Consider the following 21,808-nt stretch of genomic DNA (forward strand, 5'->3'; position numbering starts at 1 on the left):
AGGGATTTCTTGTCGATCCTGAGTTTCGGAGGTGGGGGTAGTGGGAGCTCTTTTTCAGCATGACTTTGTGTATTTGATTAGTAAGAAGTGGGGGGAGATTAATAGCAGAAAGGGTAATTGGGGTACAACCAATAGGATGGGCAAAGAGGAGAGGACTTTGGTGTGTTAGGTGGAGGGAGGGAGCAATTGCTTGTTCTGAGTTTGATTAATTGAAATCAGGAAAGAAATTGTCACTCTGTGGAAGATTAAGTTGTTTGTGTACAATGAACTCTGTTTATGTGCATAGTCATGGGATCATCCTCTGAATATGCACTTAGTGGGAATAATGCCACTACCTGAAGTCTGGCATTTAGAGAACTGAATGGTTGTATGTTCTCTCTGCTAAGGTTAATGTTTTGCTCATTTGTCTCACCCTTACAGGAAAAAATGGTCATGTTCCAACCATGTTTTTTCTGTCTTTTTTTTTTTTTTACTGCATGTACGGATAGCTGTTTAGAAAGGAAATGATGAATGGACAGAATCTCATGAGAATTCAGACTGTTCAGTCCTCCAGAGGGATAACAATGTAAAAAGCCACATTTGGACAGCTATTTGTTATGCAATTAGGAACCACAGAATTCTAATATGTTTATGCAAGTTATATATTTAAGTACATCTGCTTGGATGGAGTTCAATGTGTCTGTTCGGACACTTGTGAATTACGAAGTATGTGAAATAGATGATGTGGTATGACTCTTTTATTGGCCTGAGGTTAGGATGGCTTTATTTCTTGTGAGTGGTGAATCAGTGAATGAGTTACATGGATCATCCCAATCAAAGTTTTGTACTATGCGATCAAGTAGTCTGCATAGACCATATATTTAACGGACACTGTTTTAGAGAGTTTTAAATAATATTATTGAGACTGTCTTGTATCTCACCACTTGTAAAGCCAGGTGCCTTTGTTGTGAGTCCAATTGTACAGGACTCAGAGGGAGAAAAATTAAAACTAGTACCGTAATAAGTTTAAAACTCTCTTGATTTCTTCTGCTACCTATTTGTCTGACTCTGGGCTTGTCTACATGGGACATCTGGTCAGCCTAGGTCTATTACAGGAGTGGGAGGGCGCAGTTCTGTGGCCTGCAACGTGCAGGAGGTCAGACTAGATCAGGGGTTCTCAAACTGGGGGTTGCAAGGTTATTACATGTGGGGGGGAATCATGAGCTGTCAACCTCCACCCCAAACCCCACTTTGCCTCCAGGATTTGTAATGGTGTGTTTAATTTATAAATGGGGGTTGCACTCAAAGGCTTGCTGTGTGAAAAGGGTCACCAGTAAAAAAGTTTGAGAACCACTGGACTAGATGATCATGATGGTCCCTTCTGACCTTGAAGTCTGAGGGTGAATCTATAATGCACTAGCTTGCCTTGCAGTAAACGTCCCATATTGACACTGCTACAGCACAGTGAAAGTCCCGGACGTTACTGCGTGGCAAGCAGGTATATTCACACCTTGGTTAGCAACACAGGAACTTGCCATGTAAACAAGGCCTCCGCCTATGAAAGGTACACACAGCTAGTTTGTATTAAAACATCCTCTTGTTGGTACATTGTCCTCCCTCGTTCTGGTCTGCTCATTTGTCTGATCCACTGATTTATGTCTTGTCTTTTTAAAGTGTAAGCTGTTTGGGCCAAAGGCTGCCATTTACTATGTATTTGTACAATACGTAGCACAATGAGGCCCTGATACCCGTGGGCAACTCTAGGCACTACTATAATGAAAATAAAAATGATTTTAGGTAACTTTTAGAAGTTTTATTTTTATATAATATATATATATATAGATATTTAAAGTCCAAATTCAGAGGATCATCCAGAGGTAAAAGTGGATTTGTGTGACCCACTGGCAGGGTAGATTTAAAAAAAATTTTTTTTTTTTTTAATTTTGTGTTTTCTTTTTTAAAATAAACCTGTTTAAAATGAAATCTGAATTTAATATAAAATACATTAAGGCTAAACTTAATCTCTTAAAAAATGCTGAATCCATAAGCCTTCATCAAAAACTGAGTTAAAGGCTGTTTTTCTGTATAAAGAAAGAATCGGGGGAGGGATGCAACTAACTTTTGAGGTCAAGCTTTATACATTTGGCACAGTAGGTCAAGCTATGTATTAAGGATTCATTTTGTTTAATAAAAATAAATTTGGTATGCTGTTGTGTGTTTACATTCTAGCTACCATCCTAATGTAGCTTGACACAAATCATGAGCAAAAATGATCTAGTAAATAAGCAATGCATCATTCATCATTTTCTAACATACTAAAATGTGCAATTAATAAGAATCTGAAAATATTAAGCTAGATAATTGCTCAAATGTGTATAGTTAATGTATCCTCCTAGGTAGCAGAAAGGTGTACCATCTCTTGGGTAAAAGCTGTATTTAACTGTAAATCAACATGCTTTAACAGCTATCAACTAATAAAAATGCACCTTTTAAAGTAACTAAGTACAAATGGCAAAGTTTATTAAAATTGATGATTTAAGTCAAGGCTTTCCACTTGGTAATTTTTAAATCAGTGATTTAAATCACCCTGATGTAAATCAATTCACCCTGCCCATTGGGAAGCTGTAAAGCGCCCTTTTTCAGTGATCAAAAGCTCTGTTTTAGGCTAATTGCAAGAATTCAGACCTTAGACTGGTTGCTGGTGGTGGACTGAGTATTGTCTCTCCTGGGCCTCTGACCAGGGTAATTTTAGGGAGAAATCCCACTAGCAGGGGAAGGAGAGAAGGAAGGAAATATTTTTTGTGGCTGGTTAATTTAAACAAAAATTAAATATGATGGTGGTTTGAAGCTGCTTAGAAGTTTGGAATGCAGTGGAGATGGATTAGTGGGCAGAGGACAGGTGAGACAAGTGCATGAGAGGTTCTGTTTGTCCCATGGACATCACCATGTGTGCTTGTGTGTGTATATGCAGACATGCCCAAATTTATAATATGGGCAAAATTGAAATGTGGCATTTGACCCACAAGGAATCCCATATGAGGTTTCCAGGATAATAATATTGATGAGGTGGGAGTATCTTGTTAGATCAAGTTTCACTTGCCGGAAGGAGGCTTAGCTGGTACGATTCCCTTCTCAGGCTAGCTTTGAGTATCGCTCCTTGCTCCCTCAGCTCTTTGAGGGGAAATGCTTTAACCTCAGCTGAGACTATCTATTTTAAAAACACAGATTGCATTTGCAGATAGCAAAGAGCCACATATAATTCCCTGTTCCCTTTTTCCTAATTACTTCAGGGGCAAAGCTAGCTCTCCATGGTGATCAGAATCCAGCTACTCTTGGTACAAACTGGGTCCAGTTCAGAGCAAATGGGACATAGATATGAGGACAGAGTTAAGTTCTGTGCATGCCTGGTTGGTTTGAGGAAGTCTGCTGGGTGACGTGTGTCTGAGCTCAGATTCCCCTTTCCTGTTGCATTTGTTTTGCTAGGCTGCTGCGCCAGACGTGTGCTTTGTGTAATGAATGCAGTGTGATACACATAGATACCCTTTTTAGTTAACTGTTTTGAATTCTAAATTTGCTTTTGGTGAAAGATGCTGGTTTGATGGTGTTGGAGTGAAGGCCCCCCTGTTTCCAGAAGTGGTACGGGATGGACAGTAGCAAAGTGTACATGTTCCTAAGCCCTGACATGTTATCGTGCTGTAAAATCCTAGTGTAGTCAGGGACAGGTAGTTTTACCTCAGTGTAGTTAGTCAAAGTCAACCCTTGAGCAACAAAAATGATAAAAGGTTCAAAAAAAAAACAGACCTAGTTTAAAAAAAACAAAACTGGGCATGTGTAGTCTTGAGAAAAGACGACTTGGGGGGGCGGGAGGGGAGACCTGATGAGTCTTCAACTATGTTAAGGGATATTATAAATACCATGGGGATCAATTGTTCTCTCTGTCTACTGAAGGCAGAATTAATGGGCTTCATCTGCAGCAAGAAAGCTTTAGGTTAGATATTAGGAAAAACTTTTATTATAAAGGCAGATAAGCCCTGGAACAGGCTTCCAAGGGAGGTTGTGGAATTGCCATCACTGGAGGTTTTTAAGAACAGGTTGGACAAACACCTGACAGGGATGGTCTAGGTTTACTTGGTTCTACCTGAGCACAGGGGGCTGAATTTGATCACCTCTTAAGATCCCTTTTACCCCTATATTTACACACACACACAGGATTTACCTTGGTTAGCTGCATGAAGGTAAAACTACACTGCATTGTTTCCAGTAGGATTTTACAGTGAGAGAGTGATGAAAACCCACTTTTTTTTTTCCTGTAGTGAAGGCATAGCCAGATATTCCCAGACTGACTTAATGTAGATGTTGGATGATGATTTCAGCCACTACCAATATGGTTTGCATCTAAACCAGTGCCTGAGAACTGAAATGGTTCCTATCCCATTGTAAAGAATAACTTTTAGTGGGCAGAGAGCAATGGTGTCCAGGAGAGAACATCCTACTCCTTCCCCTCCCCCATCTCCCTTCCGCTGCTTTTGATATCCCCTGGATACAGTTATGTGGCAGAGAGTCTCAGAGCAGTTGTCTGAAGAATCCTGTATGAGGGTTAGGAATTACAGATTACGGTACATCCCTTTCAGACTGAGGCCTACACACCCACCTGGATGAATTCTTGTTAAAGCAATGGGATTTTCCATTCACCAGGAAATGTACATGGTTTTTCTATAGTGTACTTCACACATTGTATTGCAAAGACTCTTTCCAGGGAGAGTGTAGTTGTGAATTGAAAATGGAGAAGGTTTTAAGGTGAGATTTAAAGAGAGGAAGTAACCTGGAGGCAGGAAATGGGGGAGAATTCCTGATAGGTGGACCAGAATATGAGAGAGCAAATCTGCCCCCCTGTACCCCAGAGTGAGGGAGAGTTACAGAAGGATGGGCAGAGAAGAGAAGGCAAGACTGGAGCAGAAGACTGAACAGACTTAGGGAATAGTTCCAAAGTTAAGATTGCCCCCTTGTGTGTGTATATATTACAATTAAGTCTTGAATTACATGATCACCTCCTACTTCTCAAATAACACAATATAATAAACAATTCTTGCTACAAACAAAGATGTATGTGTCAGACTGATAATGGTTTTCTCATTCTTTTCTATTCATGCTAATGTCATTGTAACAAAGAGATGGGCAAACTACAGCCCATGGGACCGTCCTGCCTGGCTTGGGAGGCTCACCCCCAGCCCCCCCCCCCCCCCCCCGCCCCGGTCTCTGTGCTGCGCGCCGGTAGCGGCGGCATGGTCCGGCGCCAGCGCTCCAGGCAGCGTGGTAAGGGGGCAGGGAGCGGGGGGGGGGGTGTCTAGAGGGCAGGGGAGTTCGGGGTGGTGGTCAGGGGCAGGGGTCGGGGGGGGGGCAGTCAGGAAAGCAGGATGGGAACAGTCAGGCAGGGGTTCCGGGGGCAGTTGGGACAGGGAGAAGGGGTGGTTGGATGGGGCAGGGATCCTTGGGGGGCTGTCAGGAATGAGAGGAGGGGTTGGATGGGGTGGCGGTGGTACAGGGGCAGTCAGGGGACAGGGAGCGGGGAGGGGGTTGGATGGGGCAGGAGTCCCCGGGGGGGCAGATAGGAGGTGGGGGCTGGGCCACGACCCCCTCCCCTAACCAGCCCTCCATACAACCCGATGCGGCCCTCAGGCCAAAAAGTTTGCCCGTCCCTGCTCTATACCTTTAATCCTGTCTAATTTAGTAAACTTCTTCCCTCTACATTATGTATTTTATTAATTTTGCAAGATCCATATGCTATGTTTTCTTCTCAACCAGCAGCACAACCTTCCTTTGGTGCATTTCAGTAGAGAGAGAAAGTTTAATTGTGAAGCTACCTTACCTGCAAATTTTGGTGACCTATATGTGCTATCAACACTGCACTATTTCTTAATCTGTAGTCAGTTCTCAAACTTACTGCACACTTTTCATATAAATGACTTTCCTGGACTCTGGTATGCAGTAGAACACACTACTCCAAAATGTTACATGTGTTGGGTTGTAGGAAAAAAAATGATTACAAAATACCATTTGAAAAATGGTAACTAATCCTATAATTAGACTGTGCAGTAATGTATAATCACAAGGGGGCAGTATTAAGATTGCACATACAGCTTCAACTTGAGCATTTTCCTGACCTTTTGAGTGCTTAACTATACAACCTTTATATTCTGTTATAATAGGAAATTTGGGGGGGGGACTTTGGGGGGTTCGCTTACTAGGTCTTTGAAATTCTGTTGGCTTGCAAAAAATTGTAAGATGTGTGTTGCAGATCACAGAATTTATACAGTTTGGTTAGATAATAGAAACCCCTGCCCCCATTCCTGCATGCCTCACAAGGTCCACAATAGAGAGCCAGTCCCATGTTCTTTAGGAGTGCTGTAGTTTGGAAAGGTGCTTAGCATCTTCCTCATCTGCAGAGGCCCGGAGGGGCATTGGAGAAAGGATCCCTACTTTACAACTAATGAAGTCCAAAGACCCTCCCTTGACACTTGCATGGCTTACAAGGTCTGCAGGGGTGGCAGTGGTTCTTATTGTGGTCCTAGTTTTTTTGCAATTGTCCTTTTACACTAGGTGAATGGCTGAACTTCCACACTATGGCTAACACGAGCTCAGCTGGGTCAGCATTAGCAGTGCTGGAATCCCTAGAATGGATGTGGTTAAGGCTGCCAATATGGTTTTTAGCACCATTTTGGTTAAACGTGATCCCTGCAGGGGACATGGGAATTTAAAAAAAAAAAAAAGGGGGGGGGGCGTGCACGTAATTAAAACCCTATCTGTACTAAGACTAAATTTGTTAGTCTCTAAGGTGCCACAAGTATTCCTGTTCTTCTTTTATCTGTACTAAGATTCCCAGTGTTGCTAGTAGTGGTGCAGCTGCAGTGTTAGTTAGGGTGGTAAAAATTTCTTAGCATAGACTGCGCTGGTATGCAGGAGCCCTCTTTTGACCCCTTCGCCTCTTACAAGATCGGTGGAAGTACTTCTCATGAGCCCCCTCAGTCCCTACAGCTTTGCAATATCATGGGTGACAGGACTGTTCATGGAGTTAACCGTGGATGCAGCTGCCATGAACCCTTTTTAGATAGACACCTTATGAGCTTTGTAGAAATATCTATTGCTTGTCTTAATATGGGCTTGTCAAAGGCTTAGAACACTGTCAAATCAAAACCAGTTTCCTCCAGAATCAGCAAAGGTCCTGCTGCTTAATGAGGACAGCTTCCAACCAAGTTTGTGTTCAAACCTTCAGCCATTTTTTCCTGCAGGGTTGTTTGAATAAAAAGTCACAAGGATTTTTTTTTTTTTTAATATAATGGGAAAAGTGTGTTCTCATGCGCAAAAATAGCTGAACTGTTTTCCCTCTTTTTTTATTATTATTAAAATCACCCTTGGGTAGAGACAAAGCATAGAAAATTTCAGTCTGAAAGGGGAGTGTTTCAGAAAAAGTACAGCAACTGGAAGAAGGAAAAAAAATTCCAAGCCTTCTGCAGATCCATGTACTATGTTTTCTTCTCAGTGTTCAGTGCATTTCATTAGAGAGATTAATAAATTAAAGTTCCTTCAAATTTTGGTTACCTATATTCATGCATAAACTAGGTAAAAGGAACCCCCAGCTATTTCCCCTAATTTTGTTTTCCTTCTCCTTGCAAAGTGAGAAGAAAGCAGGTAGAATTATTTCCATAGGTAACATCAGGAACATTATTGGTCACACATGCAAGCCTCTGATTTGTAAGCAGCATGGCCTTAACAATGTGACTCTAGGAGTATGTGCATTTGGCATGTGTACACGCACTCCAAGTGGTGTTGGTAATTAATAAAGGACACTTGCCTTTGGAGTTGGTGCTGAACAACACCTCTGCATTACCAGGTGTTGGGCTGCTTGTGGTGCTGTTTCAGATGAGATGTAAAGCTAAGGCTCTGGCCATTCAGTGTAAAAGGACTCAGACACATCTCTTAAGGGTTGGGATGTTTACTGGGCTGTCTTGGCCACATTCCAGTCTGGGCAATTTAAAGTCTGCCTACCTGAATTATTCTGTAGTGCCAGAGGGATACAGTATTCTTCACTTCCTGCCTAAACTGTTTTGTAGGAGGAGGGTGGTGGTGGTGTTGTTTGTGCTGTTAAATAGCTGCTGGGTTTCACCCTAGAGCTGGCTGTGAGTGATCCTTATATGTCCTTACCTAACCATCTCACAGGGTGCTATGAATGCTTAACTGAGTTCTGTTTGGACAGCATTCTAAGATCCCATGTGAAAAACATGGTATAAATGCAGAATGTTCTTACCTTTGTGGCCATTCGGTTGAGATTAATCTCTGCCTTTGTTTATCCCTTTTAGGTTTGACAGGGCTCAGCTTGGGGGCAGCTCTGTATTAACCCTGGTGGAACTGCTTCTCAAAAGGCAAAATGATAGTGGTGACTGGAGTCATGTCAGAGCCCGAGCTGGGTTCCCCCGCCACCACCCCAGTTGCAGCCCCAAACTTCTCCTGGATGTCTGAGGACGGCAGCCCCACTGCTATGGAGCAGCCAATATTCCTAATGACCCCTGCTGCTCAAGCCATCTCAGGTTTTTTTGTGTGGACAGCTTTGCTCATCACCTGCCATCAGGTAAGAATCTCAGTGTTTGATCCCTGTAACTCTGCCCCCCCAAACTGGGTGAATACACATGGTGTGAGGGGTGTCTCTGCCAGCTGTGGGGGTTTTAGAATCATTCCTGCTGTTATCACTAGCTCAGTTTATGACTCTCACCCCTCCACTTTGAGGAGTCACTGTGAGCTAATCTTGCATCTTGGCAATTAATTATCTAGGCTAGCAAATTATTCACCACCTATAACTCAGTAAAGGTAACTGTGCTCAGTACTGCACAAAACTGTACCAAGGGAATGTTTGAGGGGGGTTCTTTTGCTTCAGGTGGATCCAGGGGGTTGGTAGAAGGGCAATGAGAGTTGTGGAGATGTCTACTCCACCTTGCTTAATGATCAGCTCTGTTCCCTGAGAGCTAATACATAGGGAGGAAGCAGCAAGAGAAACAGAACTCCACCTCCCTGGAGAGGAGCAGTGTTTGAGTGTGTCTGGGGAAGAGAAAGCTGCACCAAGTCTCAGACTCGCATATGGCACCATTCTGTACCTAAGAATGCAGTGGCCAGGTACCTGCCTATACAAGGTCTCATCTTTCCCTTTGTCTTCAGGCTTGTAATAATCAAACTTTTGCCTAGCAAGGAGCCCCAGATCACAGGCTGGTGAGGAAAGGGAGGGCATTATAAAGGATGTAGAGGATCAAACACCTTTCTGCCTGGCTCTCAGTAGCAGAGGCACAAGGGGATAGCCATACCAGGTAAGGCCATTAGCCCGTTCAGTCTGGTATCCTGCTTTTAGCAGCAGCTAATACCTGTTGTCACAGTTACTGGGCTAGCTGCAAATCTGTCCCCTTTCTGGTCTGAGTGCACTTCTTCAGGTCTTAGACCTCATGCCTCATTTCTCCTGGGGAGGAATTCTGCAGCTTTCCTATTAGGCCAGTTCTCCCTACCATTATTGCCTAGCAGGTCTCATGGAGTTCTGGCACCTGCAGTTCTCCATTTGGGGAGTCTGTGACCAGTCAGCATCTTAAAGCGAAGGTACTGTTTATTTTAACAAAACAAAAAAATAGAGAACAAGGATTTAAACACTAACAGTCTACATACATCTCTTACCTACTGGCTTGCCACCCCCTGAGGGCCATCCAGGCAGGCCTAACTTCTTCAGACCCCTACAGCAGTTTGTCAGGGGTCTTAGTCTTTTTCCCCTGAAACTCCTCCCCTTTCAAGAGTGTTCCTCTTTAAACCTGCCAGAGTCCTGTCAATCTTCAATGTTCTGCAGGCCTTTTCCTCTCCTGGTTCAGGCCAGTTTTGTATGGTTACCTGGAGAGGAGCCAAAATCTTCAAAGCAAGTTTTCTGGCATTATCCCTTAACACCTCTCAAGTGTTTGCAGAGAGGTGGCTTATCCTAAGCTGCTGTTTTCCTTCCTGCCTGTTTTTGACAGCCTCTGTTGTGTTAAACCAATATAATCATACAGAAAACACCCCAGTTACCAGACCACCGTATGGTCTTTATAAGTTATTACAGAGCTGCTCCCGATCCATCACACCTGTTCTGTTCTTTCAGAGGAATGTGAACACCCACTTCCCTTTCAATAATACAGTTGGCCTGTTGAGTAGTGCTAGAAGTGGAGGTGGGGGCATTGATGGGGGCTCTACTCACCACTTGATAGTGCCATCTCCTGACATCTCTGGAGATTAGCTCAGTCACACCCTTCCAGCAATTACACCCCATCTGTTTCTCCTCTGTAGCTCCTCTCTTGCTCCCAGGAGTCACAGCTGTCCTCTTCCTGACTCAGTCCTCCAGTCAGGTCACTATTGTGGTTTCCCCTCCACAGGGGAAGTGTATCAAGGTTCCTGTTGTCCAGCAGGCTTAGGCAGTCTTCTGCTTCACTGCCTCACAGTGCTACTACTGCAATGGCTTGCAGGGAACCCCAGCCCAGCCTCTGCTCCAGGTTCCTGCCCAGGGACCCTCTACCCAGCAGCCAAGATCCATTCCCTGAGCCACTTCCATACCTCTTCGCCCTCCCCACTCCTCTGGGTTTGCTGGTCTCTTCACTTCCTCCTCCCAAGGAGTAACTGTGGGCAACTCATCTCTGCAGCTACTCAAACACATCTCCCAGGGAATGGATGCAGCCATCTCTCTGCTGCCTCTTTTGTCTCCATTTTCCTGTCTTTTGTAGGAACCCTGCCTGTCTCTCACAGGTGAGCTTCTCACTAATTAGCTGCCTCCAGCCTAAAGCTCCCCCCTCCTTTGCTGCCTGATTAGCTGATTGGGCCCATCTGGTCCAATTTGGCTCTTGCAGGGCCAGTGTGGGGTGCACATCCCATCACAGGGCAGGATATGTAGGTGATGAGATTGTGCTATGATTTATGAGGCTTAATTACCTTCTATTCTTAGCTGGCCATTTTGTAGTTATGTCAGCTGTTAGTTCATTAAATGATCAGCCGTTTATTGTTTTAAATCATCCAGCGAGCAGTGCCTGCCTTGACAACCTTCCGTGCCAGTGAATTCCACTAGCTGAATTCTGCTACGGAAAGGAGTAGCAGGAAATGTTTGTTTTGCTTTTTCTCCTTTTCTTTCTGGGGCAACGCCTGGCCAACTTATCTCATCCAGTATTCTCTGGGTTCCAGCACAAGTCCAATCCAACATCCTCTTCTCTAATGTAGTCGTCATGTGGACTGTAACACAGTGGGAAATACATGCCCTGAAATGTGTCAACCTGTGTTCCTTACCTCTGTGTTGTTGGATTCCAGAGAGCTGAGTAGGAGTTGGAAAATGACAGTGTATTGCAGAGGCAAATAGTCTAGGGAGGTTTGAAAAGAGATTAGTCACTGATGAATAAGAGTAACACCTGTAGTGCCACTAGCTTAGGTAACAATAAGTGCTATCATCCTTCTGCTTCAGGGTGCACATTGATCACCTGCTGGAAGTAGGGAAAAATTCTTCCCCCGGTACAGCATTGCACAGCTAGGGTTTTCTGCTGTTCTGTACTGCAGCGGTTCTCAAATTTTAGCAACTCAAGGAACCCCATTTTGATTTTAAAAAATGTGGGGACCCCCTCCAGTCCCACCTCCCCTCTCAGCCCTGGCCACGCCCCCTTCCCTGAGGCCCCACCCCTTCTTTGGGGTCCCGCCCCCACTCACTCCATCCCCCCTCCTTCCATCGCTCGCTTGCTCTCCCCTACCGTCACTCACTTTCACCATACTGGGGCAGGGGGTTGGGGTACAGGAGGGGGTGCGGCTCTGGGAGGGAGTTTGGGTGCAGGAGGGGGTTCAGGGTGCAGGCTCTGGGAGGGAGTTTTGGTGTGGGAGGATGAGGGCTCTGGGAGGGAGTTTGGGTGCAGGAGGGGGCTCAGGGTGCGGGCTCTGGGAGGGGGCCCGGGGTGCAGGCTCTGGGTGGAAGTTTGGGTGCGGGCTCTGGTCTGGGAAAGGGGGTTGGGGTGCAGGAGGGAGTGAGGGGTGTGAGGCAGCACTTACCTTGGGTGGCTCCTGAAAACATCCAGCACATCTCTCTGACAGCGGCTCCTAGGTGGGCGGGGGGGCCAAGGGGTCTCCGCGCACTGCCCCTGCCCGCAGGCACCGCCCCCACCGCTCCCATTGGCCGCAGTTCCTGGCCAATGGGAACTGCAGAGTCGGCATTCCGGGCAGGGGCAGTGCGCAGAGACCCCTTGCCCTGGAGGGACATGCCGGCTGCTTCCAGGAGTATTGCGGAGCTGGGGCAGGTAGGGAACCTGCCTTAGCCCTGCTGCACCGCTGGACTTTTACCATGCAGGAGGTGCTAAGAGGGAGGGAGAGGAGTGGAGGGAGGGGAAGGACTTGATCAGTGAGGCCCGCGGACCCCCTGGGGTGCCGTCAGGGACCCCAGTTTGAGAAACGCTGCTCTTCAGAATCCAGTGTTGCTAAATGTCAGAGGCAGGGGACTGGGTTAAATGTGTCATTGGTCTGTCATATGGCATTTCCTGCCTGACATGCTCTTGTGATCGTGCACACAGTGAAAGGCTCTAGTGACATCCCTGGGGGTGGGTAGGTATTATGTATTATTTGCATGATCATAGCGCCTCGGAGCCCAGCCCTGGACCAGAACCCCACTGTGCCAGGCGCTGTGCAAACACAGCACAAAGAGATGGTCCCTGCCCCAAGGAGCTTACACTCTAAGTATAAGATGCGAGACGGTAGTACAAGAAACAATGAGACAATGTTGGCCAGTATGACAGGCTGTGGTCTTAGCACACCAGCTGTCTCACCATCAAGTATTTTATAGGTATCGTAGCAGAGGAGAGTTTTGAGGAAGGATTTGAAGGTGGATAACAAGGTAGCTTGGTGAATGTTCACGGGCAGCTTCTGCCAGGTGTGAGGTGCACAAAGGTGCTTGTTTCAGAATTTAACAAGTGGGGGATGGAGGCTGGCGACATGGGCTGACGGCAGGCGAGAGCTGACCTTTTGATACTGAATGAGAGATGATAGGTGGGATCGGGATAGGTCATAAAGAGCCTCGAAAGTGAATACAAATAGCTTGTTTGATATGGTAGAAAAGAGGGAGCCAGTGGAGGGATTCAGGGAGAGGGGTGACGTGGTCCAAGTGACGAGCTAGGAAAATGATCTTTGCAGCAGCATTCTGAATGGATGAACAGGGGAAGATTGCATTTGTCAAGGCCAGAGAAAAGGATGTTGCAGTAATTAAGATGTGAGATTATGAGAACGTGGAGGAGCTGTAGCCATGTGGACAGATAAGAAAGGCCGTATCTGAGATGTTATGCAGAAAGAATCTGCATGATTTAGACCTAGCTTGGATGTGAGGATGTTGGTCTGAGAGAGGTCTGAGTCAAAGACGACAGACACCCAAGTTATGGGCCCAAGTGATGGACAGGATGGTAGTGGTGTCTGCAGTCGTCCAAAAAGGAGGTAGCAAGGAGGGATTGGGGGTGAAGATGAAGAACTCTCTTTTAGCCCTGTTGAGTTTGAACTGGCAGTTAGACTTCCATGAGGAGAGAAGCTGAGATAGGTCTGGAATAGAGAGGTAGATCTATGAATCATCTGTATGAAGGTGTTAGTTCAGTTTGAGTTTGCGGGTGAGATTGCTTATAGACAAGGTGTAAAGGGAGAAGATATGGGAACCAAGGACAGCGACCTATGGAATCCTCACAGAAAGCTGGAAGCGGGGATGAGGAGGAGACACTGAAGGAGAAATTAGAGAGGTAGGAGGAGAACCAGGAGGGGGGCAAGGAAGGGAGACAATTTCAAGAAGAGAGTGGTTGACTGTTGAAGGTGCCTGACAGGTTAAGGAGAATGAGGATGCTATACTGGTTTTGAGCTTTGGCTAGGAAGAGGTCTTTAAAGACTTTGGTGAAATCAGTTTCAGTTGAGTGCAAGGGGTAGGAGCCATGTTGGAGAGGGTGTGATATGGAATGGGAGGAGAGGAATTTGAAGGAGTGTAACTGGATTGTAAGAAGAAACAATCACGCTAGTTTGTTGTGTGTGTGTTCTGGTTTTTGCCTCTGAAGAACATGTTCCCTGCTGGTTCAACCAAACTTGTGTCCATTGACCATCAGGACATGCTGTCAGACCTTTTTCTTTATGCAGGCTTTTGCCTGGAGTCCTTTACTTGTCCTGGCCATTAAGGAAGGTTGATTGTATATTTCAAGTTGACAAATTCGGTGTTGCCATACTAAGTGTATATTTTTTGGTAAAGGTGAACTTTGTTGTTAGAAGATGGATATTCTGGGGGAGAATTTTTTTTAAGGGTGTGACAGTTTAATTTTGAGATGATTAATGAACCCCCTGATTTTTGGAGGGAGTGGGTAGAATTATGACGTCATAGTTGTCTTAGCACATGTTCCTGGGTGACTAGAGAATTTGCAGTTCTATTGGTTATCAGGCTGCACAAGTTTTATGACTTTATTGCGCTGTAGAGAGTCCAATTTCAGAGCTGTGAATTGTACTGCTCTGGTAGGAGGGAAAGAGGCTGGCATTTTATGGCTTTATGTTAAAGCAATAGTATGACTCTTGCCAGCAGGCAGTAGGGTTTGGGGCTTCTCCATCTACTTAAAACCTATATGAAGGAATTTTCTGGGGTTCTTTCATGAAAAAGTCATGGGGAAGTGTATAAAACTGCTCAGAGGTAAAGAGGGCCTTAACCATGGTGACAGCCTGATGTGCTCAGTCCTATACGGCTGAGGAAAAGAGGAGGTTGCAGGGTTGGAAATCTTAAGTGCCTGAAAGGAGATAGCAGAGTCTTGGGATGGATTATCTGGGAATTAAATATGAACAAGAGAATATGAGGCCACACTTGGTAATAATGAGCAAAAATAATAAAAATGAATTTAATCCCATCTCATTAGAAACTGGACTGCAGCCCCCAATTCACCTCACACAGGCCACTGCGAGTGGCCATAAGAAAGTAACAGTTTTTTATCCCTGCTGTCTTAAGGCCGCGTTAGATCACCTGCTCCAGTGAGGAGTTCTGTGTTCCATTCTCAGTCCCCCATGGCCATCCAGTCCCACCCTTTCCTCTGTTTGATTGTCACTGATCCTGTTCTCCATCTTCCCCCATTCAGATCTACATGCATCTGCGCTGTTATAGCTGCCCCAATGAGCAGCGCTACATTGTCCGGATCCTCTTCATTGTGCCCATTTACGCCTTCGACTCATGGCTCAGCCTCCTTTTCTTCACCAATGACCAGTACTATGTTTACTTTGGCACTGTGCGGGACTGCTACGAAGGTAAGGCGGGGATGGCGGAGCATGGGGGCTTTCTGTTACAGGCTGGAGTGCAGGGACTGGTCCTGCATGTGGACAGGAAGCGTGGAGGGGGCGTACTTCTGTCATATGGCTATGATTTGTACTGATATCGAACTAGAACCATGGTTTGAAGCCTGGCTTAGTGACTGGGGAACAATGTCTTCTGTCCTCCTGGCTGCTGTAGGAGTGACAGGGTATATTGGGATTGCCCTAGGATACGGTTTAGAAAGACACAAAGCTTCTGAAGAGATTTTCTCACATGGCAGACTTGTATTCATTCTTTCAGAGGAGGTGTAAAACAGAAGGTCTGAACGCCCATCAATGTTAAAGATCCCAAAGGTTTCCCCAACACCTGAGCAGACTTCAGGCTGGCCAATTGTATTCTGCCCCTCCTCACATGGCCCCTAAATCCCCATTGCAGTTTCTGTTGGCAATGTTACTCTCTTCCCATCCTGTAACTGTTTGCATCATTTCCCTGGCACAGAATGGCGGCTGCATTCCACTACAGTAGCCACTGTGGTTCAGTGGTGTGTGAGAGAGAGCTGTAATGTGCTTTGGGATCCTACGGGCAGAAAGGTGTGAGGATCAATATCTATTATTTATTGCACTTTTCTAATAATGTGACCCACCTGGCTAGGAAAGGAAAACTCACCCTTGAGGCATATGAGAAAGAAACAGTCAGTCTCTGAAATAAACACTTCTAAAATCTACCCCCTCACCCCATTCAAAAAAGGAGCCTCTCCCCCCTATCCCCACAACAGCATCCTGGGAGAGGCTGTACTCTGTGGCAGGATATCCTGTTGGACCACTATTATTGTGTGTCTGTCTGTCTGTCCTGACTAAACTGCACCTTGTTTGTAGGGTTTGTTGTTAGTGAGATCTGTGTTGCAGGGAGAGAGGCCCCTGGGTGTGTCAACAAGTTAATCTGCTCAAGGGACCAGTGACAATGCACTAAGATACAATAGCAGATGGCAAACTCATGCACACAATCCAGAGGACATTTTTTCTCTCCCTGTGTTTGTGTGTAAAGGCTTAGCAGGAAGCCTGCTACTCTGCGAAACTCCTCTCCTAGCAACGGCTATTATCCCCTCCGCCTTGCCTAGGGAGTTTGCAAACATCGCAACATCTGCTCAAGGGGTCAGCCTGCGTTCCAAAGTTCACCCGCTTGGCCCGCTTGTTATGCTGTGTGGAGGTGCGTCCCCTGCCCCTGTGTATTCTCTGAACAGTTTCAAAACTATGCCCAGGAAAAGCAGGAGATTGGAGAGGGTGGGAGGGAGATCTTTCTCGCGTTCAGTGGAGATTTTTACTCTTGGGGAATAGCTCCACTTGAAAACAATAAAAATAGTAACGAATAAAAAAATCCATCACTAAACTTGGAATCTGTGTTGTGCCAATCATGGGTGGTTCTCTGTGGTGTGTGTCTTTTGGCGGGTGGAGTATACTTTTTTGGTCCTGCTCTTTTATCCTGCCTCCATACACATGAAACCCTGGGGCCTCAGTCTGTGACATAAGAGTTTGTGCTCTTTTGTGGTGATGTGATAAGTACTTTTGACGACAAAGACGAATATGGGCTAGGAGGGGAAGCGCTGTTATTCTAGCACAGCCATCTTTAATAATTAGCACTTGTTTCTTTTGGGGACTGTAGAGGGAGAGTGGGGGGAAAATGTCCCCATTCTTCTCCCTCTGATTTCACCTCCTTCCCAATGCTTTTGGATGGGCAGCTGGTGTTGCAGTGAGTGTGACCGCTTCGGAGAGTAGTGGAGAGCACCACTGGAGAACAATATGAGAAGCTAAGCTTCTCCTCCCCCAGCAGCTGAGAGGTGCCTTCATAGGCCTAAAGTTAAGGGAGATGCAGAGAGTTTGCAGACGAGGTAATTTACCACAGGTTTTTTAAATAAATGTTTTCTGTGTTGTTTTTTTAATTGATTATTTAATTGATACCAATACCCCAAATCATTACAGAAATACAGTCAATGGGCCTGTTCAATAACCAGGATTACAGGTGGAATACAATTTTGCCTTATTGTATAAATAGAAGCAGATAGACCATAGCCATTTATGCACTGTACTATTCTGTTGTGCTAAAAATGTCTGGAAGTGTTGCGTTGTGTCTAATCCTGTTGTTAGATTTTTGGGGGGTGTTTCTTCATGGGATCTGTGTCCCTTTGTGTAAGGGCATGGTTGGGTGATTACAAGGGCCCAGGGGAGGTGAAAGTCCATGAGCTGTCTCCGATCATGGATGTCTTTTTAAGTGGGATAACCTCTTTGATGTCTGCTATCCAGCTCCTTGTTGAGGACAGATTCTTGGCCTTATGCATTTGATTTTGTTTTGTTCTTGTCTTGAAATTCCCTGGGTACGGTGTCTCTCTCCTGAGTTTATTATTTCCTCAAGGCATGTTGATGTTACCGTAATACAATCAGGATCTGGGCCCTGTTGTGTTAGGTGCTGTACAAACATAGAGTAGGACAGACCCTGCCCCAGGGAGCTCATAGTCTAATTTAGATCAGGATACAAGAGTGGCTGTAACAGTAGGAGAGAGGTGGGAGGACTAGAATAAGGGAAACGGCAATGAGAACAGGCTAACATAGGCTAGCCATGTGCATTGCTAAATGCTTGTCATTTATTACATTATCTATGATAAAAAAGTCCCTACCAGCCATTCATGGGGCGGTGCCGAAGGGGCATGCGGGGGCTATAGCCACCCCAACATTTGCCTTAGCCCCCCTGTAGCCACCCTGTAGCAGCTGCCACTCTCTGGCTGCCTAGCTCTGAAGGCAAAGCAGAGAGACTGGCGGCTGCTGTCTGGGCACCCAGCTGTTGCAGCAGTGGAGAAGTAAGCCTGGATGGGGGGCATGGGTCCTGAGAGCAGCCCCCAGCCCGTGTCCCCACCCGCTGGGGGGTGCCACTCAGGGCAGATGGATGGGCGGGGCTCCCCACAGCTGCCCAGACTGACCTGCACTGGTCCACGCTCCAGGGGCACTGCCCCCCACAGTTGCTGCTCCCCAAGTGCCAGAGGGCTCTGTCCGCCCCAGAGCTGCTTCCCCTACCTGGGAGGCTCTTGCTGCCTGCAAACGGTCTGCACCGCAGACTGCCCAGCTCTGGCTTCTGGTGTGCCCGGAGGGGGGAACCGTGGGGGGAGGGGAGAGGGGGGAGGAGGAGAAGGGGCGGGGCCACAGAGAAAGGCGGAACCTCATGGCAAGGAAGAGGCTGGCACCACCCCTGCCATTCACTTGGCTGTTTTCAGTTGGCAATATAGTATAGGTGTCAGCGGAGGTGAGCCTTGAAGAGGGGAGAGCATTCCTCATGTAAGGGGTGATCCAGAAGAAGGAGCAAATGTACTGCATGGAGGATGCATCCTGGTGGGTGATGTAAAGCCCTTACTCATCTCCCCAGTTAGTAAAAAATATTACAACTTTCTATGGAGAATAATAGGCAGACTGGAGATTCTAATGATTGCCAGTTTCAGTCACCAGATCACCCCTCCATTTCTTTGGGTCTCCCTGTGGGGAGCGGGGGGAGTGCCCGCAGTCAGATCACATAGAGAAACTGTTTGTTCATCAGCTGTCCTAAGCTAACAGGGTAGGGCCTCATTTGTAAGGCTAAGATTTTGTCATGGATATTTTAGTAAAAATCACGGATGGGTCACGGGTAAGAAAGAAAAATTCACGGAAGCCCGTGACTTGTCCCTGACTTTTACTAAAAAATATCCATGACAAAATGTGAAGCCGCTGGGCAGCTGTGGAGGCCGGCTGGGATCTCTGGGGGCCCCCGCCACTCATGGGGGCTCGGCGCTCCAGGGTCACCCTGCCGTCTGCGGTGGCAGGGAGCTGTGGGGGTCCCCCCAGCCACCAGGGGCTGAAGTCATGAAGGGCTTTGGAAGTCACAGATTCTGTGATTTCCATGACTTCTGTAACAAAATCGTAGCCTTGGTTTAGAGACCTCAAAGGTGAGTGGAGGGTGCGGAAAGAAGTGAGATGGATGATTCATTAGGGATGCTTTACCATTTGAGTGAGTACTAGGCTAATGCCCCAGAATAGTCCTAAGGAGCGCTGTGCGTCGGGGAAGGGCATCTTACAGAGATGTAAAACAGAGGCCTTGACCAGAGTGGTGGTGGCTAAAAGTCCCATGACACTTTTGGGAAGAGCAGGGGCATTAGCTTTGGTGCCCTGCCGGGTTTCGACGCAGAGTGCCATGTAACTGCTGAAGCAGGAGGAGGAGTGCACCCTGTAAAAACAGTCTGGGATTCTCAGAATGAAAGGCGCTTCACAGATTGTCATTACTGCTGGTTTTGCTTCTCCCCTGCACCCCAGCTGCTTGTCCCCGTTCAGTGGGCATCATGATTTTGATCTGGTTAATCTGTCTTTGCAGCCTTTGTAATCTACAACTTCCTCAGCCTCTGCTATGAGTATCTTGGGGGGGAGAGCTCCATCATGTCCGAGATCAGAGGGAAATCTATCGAGTGAGTACTCCAAGTCTATTTACAGCACTCTCGTCCATCCTTCCCTGGGGGCTTCTGTATCACAGGATTTGTTTTAACCCCTGCCACTGGAAACTGTGTGGTGCAATAAGTGTACCCTGGAACTGGATCGGATGATACCACCTAGCTCATTACACACAGGACTCAAATGGATTTACAAGCATCCACTCACGCTGGATGAGGCCATTCAGATCATCACGTGTGAACTGAGCCTACCTATGTAGAGCTTTCATGTTCACCTGGCTCCCCTGTAGTTTCTTCTCCCCTCCCCCCAGTATGTGTTTCCTTTCCCTAGCCTATGCTGGTTGTGGCTGCCTGCTCTCCTTTTCTAGTGCCAGACCATGCTAGCCAACAACTTCCCTGCCAAAAATCGGTTTTGGGGGGCAGAGAGAGGAGTGCAAGACCACACCTCTGTTCGTGTCTGCATCTCTGAAGGAGACTAAGGCTGTTGTCGCTATGGTGATGACTAATTAGGCCTGGTGAAAGCAAGAATGTTATATTTTCATGGGGAGGAGATGGGCAGGCAAGGGCCTGCATCTCACTGCTTGCCATATCCTGAGCTCTGCCCTCTGACTCCTTTCTCTGGCTGTCCTGCTGTGTTGCATTTTCAGGTCCAGTTGCATGTATGGGACTTGCTGCCTGTGGGGGAAGACGTATTCCATCGGATTCCTGAGGTTCTGCAAACAGGTACGGGCTGAAGAAAGCTGGTCTGTGTGCAAGAAGCAGGAGAGGAGGCAGTAATGCCTGGCCCATGGAGTTTCTGAGATGAGGGCTCCTTTGGACCAACCTCTGTTCAGTGGATTTATGAGATCGAGCTGAGAAAGGCACGTAGCTTAGTGGGCGAGAATAAATCTGTTATCATGTTGTAATAGCGCTGAAGCAGATATACCATGTTGCTCTGCCCACCCAAAAACTAGAAAGGCGGTTAGCAAGGGAAATGACCTGTCTTCTCTACAGGATCTACTCCAAACCCCAGGAGTCCCTAGGAACTGATGTTTGTTTCCTCTTCCCCTCCTGGGATGGGCAGGTCCCAGATCCCCTATGAGAACGTGGGTCCCAGACAACCCCAGTAGTTGTGTAAGTGTCTCTTGAGTTCCCAGCTTTGCCAGTGTGGTTAGGAGTGGGAGTATGGAGTCTGATCATTGTGACACACCACTTTGCAGGAGGAACTTCTCCAGCATATTGCTCACTCCGGCGGGGGGGGAGGGGAGGGGGTGTTTCATGATGAAGTGGGTATGTCAGGAAGAGAGAGAAATCTAAATGACGACAAATCCGGTCATGTGTTCGGTCATGGGGTCCAGGAGGCTGTCACTGCTGACTGCCACAAGGTAGCAGTAAAGGTAGAGATTTGCTAAGCTGCTGAGAGTGACATGCAGGATCTCTCTGTAGATAGTGACTGAAACAGGTTTGGTTAGATTGGGGCGTTGCTTTCATTCTCTGAAAAAGGGCCGAATTCCATTTTTAATTATAGTCTTTGGGTCTCACTATGACTTTAGGCCCATTTGCTGCCCTCACTCTGCACCAGAGCTCCATCTGAGCTCAATGAAAAGTTTGCATTGAGATAAAGAGTGAAAACAGCCGGACTATCGCATTCAGCATTACTCCCTGGGAAGCGTAGTGACCTTTAGGACTGTGGCTGTTTCTTCGTTCCTTATCCTCCTTTATTTGTTTCTCTCCCTCTTGCCTGCCTTTATGTATTTCCATTCTTCCCTCTGTTTTTTCCTTCCCTAAGGAACTCCTAATTCCTTCCTCACCTGGGCTTCACTCCCACCCCATTCTCCATTTCCCCCCCCCCTACAATTATGAGCAATGAAATAGCTAATGTTGACATTTAAAGTGTCGTCAGCTGGCTTTCGAGTAACACCCTAGTGAGATTAACAGGGCATAGGGTGGTTCACCCCTCTCAGCGCTGTTGTTTCAGACCATCTGCAGACTTAGGCCGACATCACTACGTGGGTAACACTCAGTTCATATTTGGAAGGTTTTCTTCTCAACCAGGAGGACTAGCAACTTTTTGTTTT

The 21,808-nt window shown here is 46.6% G+C and overlaps 1 protein-coding gene across 3 annotated transcripts in view; it reads left to right on the top strand.

Moving 5' to 3' along the window:
* TMEM184B (transmembrane protein 184B) overlaps positions 1–21,808 on the top strand; it is a 41,444-nt gene that overhangs the window by 11,359 nt on the left and 8,277 nt on the right. For all 3 annotated transcript variants that reach the window (XM_054031610.1, XM_054031618.1, XM_054031603.1), the window contains exons 2-5: positions 8,334–8,602; positions 15,126–15,291; positions 19,679–19,769; positions 20,399–20,474. In XM_054031610.1, the coding sequence (XP_053887585.1) occupies positions 8,402–8,602; positions 15,126–15,291; positions 19,679–19,769; positions 20,399–20,474 (534 nt within the window). In that variant the 5' untranslated portion in view covers positions 8,334–8,401. The remainder of the gene's footprint in view (positions 1–8,333; positions 8,603–15,125; positions 15,292–19,678; positions 19,770–20,398; positions 20,475–21,808) is intronic.

The sequence above is a fragment of the Malaclemys terrapin genome, chromosome 1, assembly GCF_027887155.1.
Source record: "Malaclemys terrapin pileata isolate rMalTer1 chromosome 1, rMalTer1.hap1, whole genome shotgun sequence".
NCBI lineage: Eukaryota > Metazoa > Chordata > Testudines > Emydidae > Malaclemys > Malaclemys terrapin.